Here is a 12,660-nt window from a genome sequence, read left to right on the forward strand (position 1 = left end):
TTAGTTGTCAAATGATTTTTTTTTTAACAAACGATATTATCTACATTAAAATGGAGGGGTGGGCTTAATCTCACAATGGACTAGTAATAATGTGATTCAATTAGTTGTTTATTAAATATTATTTTCTCTATTCTTAATGTAAATTCTATAGAGATCGATTTTATTATGTGGATTCAGTTGCTGTAATTGGTTTATGAGGGTTTCTTCTAGTACGATCTAAGATTATTCATTTTCTTCAAATATTTGACTTTCCTTTTGTCAATTTACGCATATAAATACATTTAAAACGTGTAAATCGTGCGTAGCACGAATAAGGTCTTTTACACGCGGATAATAATATGATTAAATTAGTTGTCAAAGGATTTTTCTTTTTTAAACAAACGATATTATCTACACTAAGGGGGATGAGGGTGGGTTTAGTCTCATAATGGGCTAGCAATAATGTGATTCAATCAGTTATTTATTAAATATTATTTTCTCAATTATTAATGTAAATTCTATAAAGACCGATTTTATTATGTGGATTCAGCTGCTTTAATTGGTTTATGAGAGGTTTCTTCGAGCATAATCTAAGATTATTCATTTACTTACAATATTTGACTTTTCATTTGTCAATTTACGCATATAAGCACATTTAAAACATGTAAGTCGCACGTAGCATGCCGTGATTTTAGAAATGCCTTCTGCGCGCGCATTTGAGCACGTGCATGAAGGCTAGTATGTATTATTATTGTGGCTATTTGACGATGAAGATGTTTCTTCGCTTGTTGGAATTGAAGCAAGGCCATAACCTTTCAAAGGAATTTGGAATTGGGTTATAATCTTTCATAAAATGATGTATGTCGATTGGAAGTGTTTAAACAAATAAATGTGTTCTTTTTACAAATTTGAAAACACAAAAGGAAAAGCCATTTAAACAAAACTGACATGATCTTATAAAAATAGTTCTTACTGTTTGTCCATCACTTCTTAGAATCCAACGTGATTGTTCAAGAAAATGTGAGAGAGTACTTTGATGTTTATATAAATCAAACGGCAAGATAGAGATTTTATACAACAATTTAATACATCTCTCGTCTTTCAAATGTGGATTATTCTTTTGTTTAAAAGAGATAAAGAGTTTAATGTGTGGTTAGTTGATGATTATGTGGTATATGAGAGTATGAGGTGCGAGGGTAGTACTGGAAAATGAGTGGGGTGTGTTAAAATAAATTTTAAATTAAAAAAATATGGGGTGAATTAAGTATGTAAAATGCAGTCAACAAAATGAGGGGTGTTAATAAAACAACCCTTTAAGTAATTATAACACATTTATTATTTATAAACTTACCATCCGAAATTTATTCAAAATTCACATTCTTATAATTAAAAAAAAAAAGTCAACAACAAAACAAAAAAAAAAATTTAAAAACAACTTGTAAGTATGGAAGTATCAGTACATATGTATCCATAAGTATAGGTACAAATGTATCCCACATAAGTTTCAGTACGAATGTATCTATACATAACTATGGTATCTAAACATGCATATGCATATAACATACATATGGAGCGTACAATGAAAAGCAGATAATCAATATATGACTTTTCTTATTATGAGAACTTAATAATACTTATCAATGATAAATAACATTTTTAGTATCTGTGGGACCAATATATAACTTACACAAAAAACAATAATTATTACAACGTAATTAATATTCGAAAATTACAATTAAATGCCAAGAAACTAGAATTAGTTTCTAATCTTACACAAGGTTTTATTCAAAAAGTAATTTTTTCAAGAAGTGGAATAGAATTTTCCGTTTTTCATAATACACTTTGAAATGTAATGTGTTTATAAGTTGTTGAAAGATCATAACTCATAAGTCAATTAGAAAAGTAAAGTATTTCTTCAGCTCCATTTTTTCTAATTTAATTTGTATTCATCAGCAGGCATGGAGATTGTCATTCAAATCGTCGGAAAAGTTGCCGAGTATGCAGTTGAACCAGCTATACGCCAAGTGGGTTACCTAACTCACTGCAAAAGCAAACTTGAGAAACTACAGACTCAAATGAACGAATTAAGTGCCGCTAGAGAGCAGCTAGAACTCGAGGTTGTTCGAGCTGAAGAAAAAGGTGAAGAAATCCAAACTGAAGTCCAGAACTGGCTGAAAGACGTGGTTGAGATCACCGAGAAGGTGAACGAATTATGGAAGCGTGATACGCAAGCAAAGATGAGCTGTCTCCGTGGGCTTTGTCCAAACCCGGTGCTCCGTTACAAGCTAGGCAGGAGAACAACAAAGTTGCAGCAGGCGGTTTTTAAACTCTACGACAAAAGAGATTTCGCTAGCATTTCGTACAATGTCCGCCCACAAGACATAACCATGGTATCTCACAAACATTATGAGGCATTTGATTCGAGGACTTTAATTGTCAAGAAGATCATGGATGAACTGAGAATTCCTAATACCGACCTGATTTTGGTGCATGGTATTGGAGGCGTGGGGAAGACCACACTGGTTGAAGAAGTTCTCAGGCAAGCTGTAAAAGAAAAGTTATTTGCTGATGCAGTTATGGTAAAAAGTGTGCAAAATCCGAACCTTGAAGGAATTCAAAAAGAAATTGCCATAAAGTTGGGTATGGAAGTTAAAGAAAGCGAAACTATGTCAGTAAGAGCACTTCGTCTATGTAACAGGATAAAAGAAAATAAAGTTCTTTTAATTTTAGACAACATTTGGGAAAGCATTGACTTGCAGAGTATTGGACTTCCTTGTCTGCCGAATTGTAGAATACTGTTGACATCCAGAACTCGAAAACTGCTATCCTCAGAGAAGCGGACGCAAAAAGACTTTGCACTTCAAGTTTTAAACAAGGAAGATGCTTGGCGTTTATTTGAGACGAAGGCAGGTGATGTTGTTAAAAATCCCGAAATGCGAACTGTGGCAAACGATGTAGCCAAAAAATGCGGAGGTTTGCCTCTTTTGGTTGTCACGGTCGCAAGCTCTTTAAGAAATAGAAGTACTTTACCAGTATGGAAGGATGCCTTGAGAAGCCTAAAAGAGTTTGACAATGAAGACTCAGCCGAACAAGAAGCATACTCGGCTTTAGAGTGGAGTTACAATCAATTGAATGATAAAAAGCTTAAGCCATTATTCTTGATCTGTGGAATTTTGGTAAATCTTGTGGGAGGCGCAACTCTGACAGACTTGTTCAAATATACAATTGGTTTGGGCTTGTTTAAGAACATTGATACATTGGAGGACGCACAATATGCATTGCACTCGCGGATTGAAGAGCTTAAAGATTCTGGTCTGTTACTGGACTCCGAGGACAATACATCAATCAGAATGCATGATTTGTTACGTGATGTTGCCATCTCGATTGCATCCAAAGGCCACCGTGCCTTACTAAGAGCAGAAGGAGATGACTTGAAGGAATGGCCAAACGATAAGGAGTTTTCTGAAAATTGCACAATGATATCTTTGTCTTGCAAAAACATCCCTAGGCTTCCTGAAGTTTTGAAATGCCAACAACTGGAGTTGTTTATTTTGGGATGTAAATGTGACTTGCTTGAAATCCCAGGTAACTTCTTTGAGGAGATGAAAGAGCTTAAAGTTATGGATTTAACCGAAGCGCGTATTTCGTCGCTGCCTCCATCTCTTCATCTCCTACAAAATCTTCGGACATTGTGTTTGGATAGTTGCGTGTTGCGAGACATAACTCTAGTCGGACAGCTATCGCAACTAGAAATTCTCAGCTTTATATCTTCCGAGCTTAAAGAGTTGCCTGAAGAAATAGGGAAATTGACTCGTCTTCGACTGCTGGATTTAAGCAGCTGCTCTGAACTTGAAGTGATTTCACCTAATGTTATATCACGTCTGACAAGTCTAGAAGACTTGAGAATGAAAAACAGCTTCAACAGATGGGTGCCCAAAGGAGTAAGCGGAGAAAGAAGTAATGCTAGCCTTTCAGAACTGAAGGACTTGCCTCATTTAGCTGCATTGAGCATACATGTTCCAGATGCTTGCTGTATTCCGACGGACTTGTTCACTGACAAGTTAAAAAGATACCAAATATTAATCGGCACTCGGCAGCAATGGTACGATGTGGATGAAACCCTCAACACATTGAAGCTCAAGCTCCCAACTGGCTGTGAATTGGACCATGGTCTAGAAATGTTGTTGAAGGGATCATGTGAAGATTTGTATTTGGATGGGTCGGAGGGAGAGGATAATGTTGTGCACCACTCAGGTAGTGAAGATTTTCAACAACTCAAGCATCTCCACGTCGAAAACAATGCCCAATTTACACATATCATTACTGAAGAGGTATGCCACTGGTGTCATTCTTTCCCATTTACACATATCATTAGTGAAGATTTATTTATTTATTTTTTATTCGAGGGATATGATTTACAAAGAAAAATGAAACAACCACCATAGAACTCCTAGATTTTGTGTGGCTCTATTTACATATATTTGATCATTTGAAGTGGTTCAGTTTTATATAAGTACGGATCAAGAAATATCTATGCAGGGCAGACGATTTCAAAGCAGACTCCCCATTCATTAGATAGAGAAGATCACCAAGATTTCGTGATCCGCTGCCGAACTTATTCCAAGTCAATGAGCATTCTCAATATTCAATATTATGCCTTGAAGAGGACTCGAACCTCCACGCTCTTTAGCACGAGATTTTGAGTTTTATCTAAAGATACCATTTGACTACATAATAACAATTAATGTGAATTCTCCCCTTAAAAATGGAATGTACAAATACTGCAGGTTGTGTTGCCCAACTTAACAAGCTTGGTGGTGGCTGATTGTGATCGTTTAACTTTTGTGTTATCGTCTTCCATGGCTAGAAATCTTGTACAACTTCAAAAACTTGAGATAACCGGATGTGAATCAATGGAAGAGATAGTTTCGACAAAAGAATATGGTGAAGAAAAAACAGATGTCATGTTTTGTAAGCTACAACATCTAAATCTGGAATATCTTCCAATACTCTCCAGATTCTGCTCAGGAAGCTGTAATGTCCAGTTTCCATCTTTGGAGAGTTTGAAACTAGAGGGTTGTAAAGAAGTGAAGGGATTTGTCTTTGATCCTAAACTTGAGACTGAAGAAGTATACTTTCTTTTTGACGACAAGGTAAAACTATTATACCATTGTATCTCTTTTATAGATCATTATCTGATGTCTAATATATTCAGTTCGACAAAGAAAGAATTTAACAATTTCATAATTCGAATGCAGGTAGGCTTTCCAAAGTTGGAGAAATTGTCCATCCATGAGCTATCTATTTCGACTACAGTATGGCACAACAAACTTGATCCAGACTCTTTCTACAAACTTAGAGATGTTGACGTTCATCGCTGCGGTAGACTAATAAGCATCATTACACCTAGTATTGCAGGGAGATTGAATGCTTTAAGAAGTTTATCGATAAGTGGGTGCGATCGTTTAGAGGTGGTTTTTGAGAGCAAAGAAACACAAGACACATCTACGACTCAGTTGAAAATGTCTGGTTGTGAAAATCTAGATTCGGTATCGATAGGTTGGTATGGGAAATTGAAATATATGTTTCCATGCTCAGTGGCTAGAGGTCTTCAGCAACTACGACATCTGAGAGTGACTAGTTGTAAGGGAATGAAGGAAATCGTTTCCAAGGAAGAGGGACTAGAAATGATGCCTAAGTTTGTGTTTCCAAAAGCAACAAATATTGAATTTATAAATCTAGACCAACTTAAGAGCTTCTACCCAGGAATCCATGCTTCAGAATGGCCGCTACTCAAACGAGTGGAGGTGAGGGAATGTGGTAAATTGGATATTTTTGTCTCCAAAATTTCAAGTTTCCAGAAGCATGAGTTGGACGGTCTTGACACTCCAATTAAACACTCTCTCTTCTTAATTGACAAGGTAAAAATACATTACACAATTTTCTTAAACGAAAGTTAGCCTTTCAAGCTACTTCATAGAAGAAAAAAAATCTCCTTGTGTTATTATTTTTGTTGCCGTTTATCATTCTTGCGTTGGTAATATTTCAGGATGTATCATTCCCCAACTTGGAAACGATGGCCTTAGACAGAGACATGGAGATAAGGTGCGGTCCATCCACATCACAGTTGTTTAGGAAACTAAAATCGTTGACGTTTGCGCGGGGCCAGAAAGTTTCTTTATTTGAGAATAATGTAAATCCAGATGCGTCCTTCCCACATATAAGTGTTTTGAAGCTTTACGAAATGCGGAAGTTGATGTATCTACGCAACGAGAATTTCCCAGGGGCAGGCCCAGTTTTTTCAAACTTGGAAGTTCTGCAAGTGGTGGTATGTCCAGAATTGAAGGATATAGGGTCATCTGCTATTCCCTTCCAGAATTTAACAACTTTGGAAGTATATGGTTGTCACAGCTTGAAATATTTAGCAACATATACGATAGCCAAAACTTTAAAGCGGCTAAGAGAAATGGTGGTTGGGAATTGTGAAAGAATGACAGAAATAGGGGCAACGACATCAGATGGAGATGATGCAGGAAATGATGGTGAGATTTCTTTTTGCCAGTTGCAAAGTTTGCAACTTTACCTTCTACCAAGTCTGCAAGATTTCTTCTCTGGAAATTGCATTGTCAAATTCCCATCCTTGAAAACTGTAAATATATACAAATGCCCTAAGTTGAAGATCAACAGCTCTGAGTGGAAGAGTTCCCCAGAACTACAAGGAGTGCAGTTAACAGAGAAGCATCCACAATATTATATGTGGCGGTGGGAGTCGTGGTAGTGATGGCAAAACTACACAGTATATATAAAGAATTAACAACTTTGCTGCATAGTTAGTTCTCTTGTTAACATGTTTGTTATTTCTGTGTGTAATGGTTTTGGGTTTTAATAAAGACAATTTTCTGCCCATTTTAAATTAAATTTTAAATAATTTAAAATAAGTTTTTGCTTATGATTTTTAGTTTTCATAAGGAAGGAGGAGGAAGAAAAAAAAAACTTGGATGACACGTGGCGTCCAGTTATTGTCCACATGGGCGTCACTTCACAATTAACGGCAGATTTAACAGTTTGACTAACGAATGTATGAGACTGTCCCAAAATTTACACTTTAGGTATGAATCTGAAACGAAAAAAACTTGATGTACTAAATGTTGAAAACCACGAAACATGAGAGTAGTAAACAGTCTTTTACCCATATATATATATAAAGATAGAAGGACTCATATCAAGACCAGAGTGTAGATTTTAAACTAAAACTAAAATGTACATAATGCATAATATACCGGAAAAAGAATGGAGAAAAATAATGTAAGGGGAGAAAAGTGATAAAACAACAAAGGAGGGGAAGAGAAGTGAAGAAAAATATTGGGCTTATGCACATGGTCTTCTTGGAAAAATGTCTTATTTATATAAAAATATTAATAAAACAATAATTTATATTAAAAGTGGTTCGATCCAGTTCCTTCGGTTCTTAATATTTCCAAACCGAAACCAGAACCGTTTGAAACGGTTCGGTTCAATTTTTGTTCTGGTTTTGACTTTTTTGGTTAACGCGGTTTTTTACAGTTTTTTTTTGTCACAGTTCGATTCGGTTTTCCGATTTGGCGGTTTTTATGCCCACCCCTAGAAGAATAGAGTGGTTGGAACTTCGATCAACACAAAGGAAACATAAAAGGAGTCTGATGGTGTACGTACTAAAATTAGAGAAAAATGAGTGAATTTGGAAAGATGAGGTTGGAGGGATCCTTTAGGATTTTATAATATATAGGCACATATATCTTATACTATAAGGAAAGTAATTGCAAAATATAAGGACATTAAATCCTAAAGATTACACATTCTCATCCTACTTAAAACATGACTCCAATAACATTTACAATTAAGACTCAAATCAACACTTTTCTTCAAATTAGTGCATACATATCATACATGCCCAACTTGATGATTAAATCTTGAAAAACCTTACTAGATACTGCATGAGCAAGAAGCTTTCATGAACTCACAAACGTTATAGAGACAATTTTCTTTTCAAGATTTTCCTTGACAAAGTGTCGATAATTTCCACATGCATATTTATTGTCAACTATCTTCCTTGCAGATTTATTGTCACAATATAATTGCATAGTCTCCTTTAGTTCAAAACCAAGACATCTCCTTTAGTTCAAAACCAAGACATCTCAAAAGTTTACGTAACTAAAGAAGTTCACATTCTATGTGCCATACCTCTATACTTAGCTTCCGCAGACGACATTGACACCACTTTCTGCTTTTTACTATGCTATGTAACCAAATTACCTCTAACAAACGTAAAATACCTAGATATAGACTGTCTGTCAGTAGCATTGCTAGCCCAATTTGCATCTGTAAACCCCTCAACTTTTAGATGCTCATGTTTTACCATAAAGTATTCATTTACCGGATGCAGACTTCAGATAAGCCAAAATTCACATTACCACAACTATGTGATCTTCACTAGGCGAGTGCATAAACTAACTTACAACACTCACATCATATGCAATATTAGGACGAGTATGAGATAAATAAAGGGAGTTTTAACGAAAAGCCCATGGTACTGTTCACTTTAACGAAAAACCACATTTTTATACTAAAAAGTCAAACCTGCTACTATTCACTTTACCCTTTATTTTGTCTTTATCATTAAAACTCAAAGTTTTCAAACTATTTTCATTAGTTTCCTATAAATAAATTCACCTCCCCACAAGTCTTTGATATCTACCCTTATCTACAAGAACCTGATCTAGGTAAATACCCAAGTGATGTTTTTCTACCATTGAAGTATCCACACATTTACACCCTAGTAAGTGTACTTCTATTGAAATTTATCAAGCAAAATAGAACATTTCTTTCTGCTCAAATGAATAAAAGTTTTGAAGACCCAATATTTTTTGCCATGCCTGCTGTAAAACACCCCCACATTGGCCTGTAATGTTTCAGGATTATTTCCCAAGCGAGGAAAGTTGAAGTTGCCCAGCAATATAGAGAGTTGGTGTGGCTCTTTTGCAAACTCAAATCAATTAAGTTTTATGGTGCATACTCTAAAAAGCAAGTAGCTTTCCTTCGAGGTATTGGGCATGTAGATTTGACGGAAGGCCGGTACCTGTTATCCAAACACTCCAACTCTCCAATCACAAAGACATCATCTCCCCTCATCGAGGCTCCGTCAACTCTCTCCAGTTCGATTTGACGGAGGGCCGGTACATGTTATCCGGCGCCTCCGATGCTACCGCCGCCGTGTTCGATGTCCAGCGCGGGACCGATAACGTGGGCGGCGGAGCTATCACGAGGCATAAGTGCCTGCTTGCGATGGATAAGCAGCACAAGCACGGGCATAAGTACGCGGTGTCCTCCGCCATGTGGTATCCCGTCAACACCGGACTGTTTGTGACGGTGTCGTACTATCATCACATCAATGTTTGGGACACGAATACGACTCAGGTAGTGATGGACTTCAAGATGTCGGGGAAGATGTACTGGACTGCAATGTCGCCGTTGGCAACTTCTCACATGCTCATTGCTGCCGGAACCGAAGATGTTCAAGTCCGCCTCTGTGATATTGCCTCTGGGGCTTTTGCTCACACCTTGTCTGGCCACCGCGGTATGTCCCAAAATTCATAGAATTCGACGTTTGATGCACACTTGATACATAGAAAGTTACAAAATTTAAACTTCTTATCATGGTTATGTGAACACATGAAACATTTTGGATGACAATATTGAGGATATAAGCAGGGGTTCTTCTTGAAATTTAGGGTGGACAGTCACGAATGTTGTGAAAATTCGCTTCTTTAAACAATCCAGCATAGTCGGTTTTCTCAGCATTTTGTAATTTGTAGCATTTGGATTTTCTGGTTGAACCCTGTAATTGTGGGCAGCAGGAAATTTACAATACACTGTGTTGGTGGGATTCATGCTTAGAACCTTATTATCGTAAAGCTAGGTTTCTGCTCTTGGTAGATTCATATTCTTCCTTTGGGTTCTCTAGTTTTTGTTTACAAAAGCACAAGTGTTTTTAGTCTTGTTTCTTGGGTTTAAGTTTTAACATATAACGTAGAATAAAGTTTCGTGCATCTAGAGGGTCGTAAGTGCTGTATTTTCATGATGGCAGATGGTGTGATGGCTGTGGAATGGTCTACTTCTAGGTGGATGTGATGGTGCAATACGTTTTTGGGACATTAGACGTGCCAGATTTTTTCTTGTTTTGGATCAATCTCAGTCTCAGCTAGGGAGACGTCCACCCATCCTGAAACGCTCTGCCACAGTTAAGGTTTTCTTCTTTTCTTGGCTGAGCCAAAAAAGTTTGTTTTCAAATTACTTATAGCGTACTTATTTTGCTCAGTTTTTATTTTAATATTATTTGCTTCGCTGTTAGTTAGCCTATTTCACCAGCATTTCTGAAATGGTTTTATATATGTTTTTGGGAAATGTTGTTTCCTCTTTGTTAAACTATTAAATCATTGGTACTGGAAAAAGTTTTTATGCTTTCTTTCACTCCTGTCATGTTATTCTTCTCCGTTTTATTCAACACAAAGTTGAACACAGCTAAACTTGTTGGTGTCACATGGATCTGTGACTTTTATGACAATGAAACGTGATGTGATCTCAACCAATACGATGATCCACACTGAAGATACAGTGTGAATGCACAACCCATTATATGCGATGTCTATTTGATTGTATAAGTCCTGAGTTCCCTCTTTTTCAAATTTCAATTCTAATTTCATTGCATTATTAGCAATGTTTGTTATTGAAGCTTGTAGTCAGTAGAAGAATCTAGTTTTAACTGGAGAAAATGGTATGTTGAACTTATCCTTATGATAATATTTGATTTTATGTCTGGCTCAGGGTTCAACAGTTAAGTCCTCGTCCCCAAGTCAAAGCACATCTGCAAAAGGTCGGGCAGCACAAAGGAAACTTACGAATGGGAGCGGTGCAAAGCACTCACCTATTGGTAAAGGTCCAGTAAAGGGATCTATGAAGCAAATATTACATCCAGGGATGCTATCTAGTCAGGATTGTGCCACTGCTCCTTACGGTGCTGTTACTGGATTAAAAGTCACTGAAGATGGCATGTACCTCTTAAGTGCACTTTGAGTGATTTAATTTTGGAGGTTTGTTATGCTTGAGAAGCAAATCCATTTAAATTGTCTATCCTATGTTTGAGTCCCTTTAACCGAGTTAATGTTTATACTAATCGTAGTGTTTCAGGTTCACTGTTTACTTTTTTAATTATATCCATCAATTTACACTTTATCACAGAATTATTGAAGTTTAACCCAATTCGCTGGTGTCATACAGTACAGATCACACTTCAGAATACGACCTTCAACAGAAAATAAAAATAAAAAGAGAAAAGCATGCATGGGGGATCTCACACCTTAGTTTCCTAATGTTTGATTCATTCCTTTCATGCATAAGTTAGTCTAATTGGTTTTTCATTCATTCCTCACTGCCGATGTCATTGATCGATCTTTTGCATTTCAGGTTCCGATTCAAGACTTGTGGGATATAGAATCTGGCTGCAATACTTTGGTGGACTTTGAAACTGTGCGTATGCAAAGCAGCAAGCCCATACAGTTAGCTACAAGTCAGAATTCGGAGCTTGTTTTTGTTCCATGCATGACAGCTGTGAAGGTAATGCATTCTTTTCGTAGGTTTGAGTCTTTTGAATTGTACATGTGGATTAAAATACAAGCATCTCTACAAACTTCAACGTTTGACATCCAGATTTTGTTTCTCAGGCATTCGATATGTGGTCAGGTGAAACATCCCTGAAATGTCGTGGTCACTATGAACATGTAAACTGTTGCTGGTTTGGTTCACAGGATCAGGTACTCTTCAAACAATTTACGATTTTTCTATAGGTCTTTTCCAATCAATGCTTTATAAACTAAAATGGCATTTAATATTAAAGTCAGTTGCTCCAACTTCTATGTCAATTAACGGGAGTTGTAAGCCCTTTTTCCAACTGTTCTAAGATCAGATTAAAAATTACAAAGCCTGTTGAAGTTTTCCGTTAATTTATTTATTCCATGAGCTCACCTTGTTATCTATGGATTATTGATGATTTTTGAATCCTGTATGAATTGTAATTCATGTCTCTCATTGCAGGAATTGTTCACTGGTGGCGATGATAGACAAATTCTAGTTTGGTCGCCGCCAAGAATGGTTTCCAATGAGGTGGGACACCTGATAATTTTGTGTATCTAACCTTATTAGTTGCTTAGCGGCTTGTATCTTATGCATGTTTGGAAATGCAGGATAAAAGACCATCCAAGGACGAGGATAATTGGAGTGACTAGCATCCGCTGTGCTTGTGATCCTCATTTCCGCTAGGTAGAGCACCTTTGTCTTTCTCGGAGTTTCCTGTTTTGCTTTTAGATCTAAGAGGCTGTATTTGATAGTCACAATGATTAGTAAGTTTATATTTTCTTGCGGCGTGTATATATATGTACATTTAAACTCATTCTTAAAGTAGAATCCAGGGAAAAATTCATGGAAAAACTTGTGCATTGATGAATTAAAAGAAGAAAAACTGAGTCTGTTCTGAACGAAAAATAAATTTGATAAGTGATATTTAGTTTAATAACACATTAAAAAATTGTACATAATTACCAAATGTATCTGTCAAATATTTCCCTCGATAATTTGTTCAGTTATCCTATA

General features: G+C 36.5%; 1 protein-coding gene and 1 pseudogene across 3 annotated transcripts in view; both read left to right on the plus strand.

Moving 5' to 3' along the window:
* Positions 1-6,917, plus strand: part of LOC126632940 (probable disease resistance protein At4g27220) — a 45,303-nt gene extending 38,386 nt beyond the window's left edge. For 2 of the 3 annotated variants that reach the window (XM_050303480.1, XM_050303479.1), the window contains exons 2-5: positions 1,936-4,310; positions 4,767-5,132; positions 5,238-5,900; positions 6,029-6,917. In XM_050303480.1, coding sequence (XP_050159437.1) covers positions 1,938-4,310; positions 4,767-5,132; positions 5,238-5,900; positions 6,029-6,757 — 4,131 coding nt within the window. In that variant the 5' untranslated portion in view covers positions 1,936-1,937 and the 3' untranslated portion in view covers positions 6,758-6,917. Of the gene's footprint in view, positions 1-1,932; positions 4,311-4,766; positions 5,133-5,237; positions 5,901-6,028 lie in introns of all 3 variants that reach the window. The other variant, XM_050303481.1, reaches the window with a different exon arrangement.
* A 2,005-nt stretch (positions 6,918-8,922) lies between these two features.
* LOC126632655 (WD repeat-containing protein ATCSA-1-like) lies at positions 8,923-12,498 on the plus strand (annotated as a pseudogene).
* The last annotated feature ends 162 nt before the right edge of the window (positions 12,499-12,660 follow it).

This window comes from Malus sylvestris, chromosome 8 (assembly GCF_916048215.2).
Source record: "Malus sylvestris chromosome 8, drMalSylv7.2, whole genome shotgun sequence".
Lineage (NCBI taxonomy): Eukaryota > Viridiplantae > Streptophyta > Magnoliopsida > Rosales > Rosaceae > Malus > Malus sylvestris.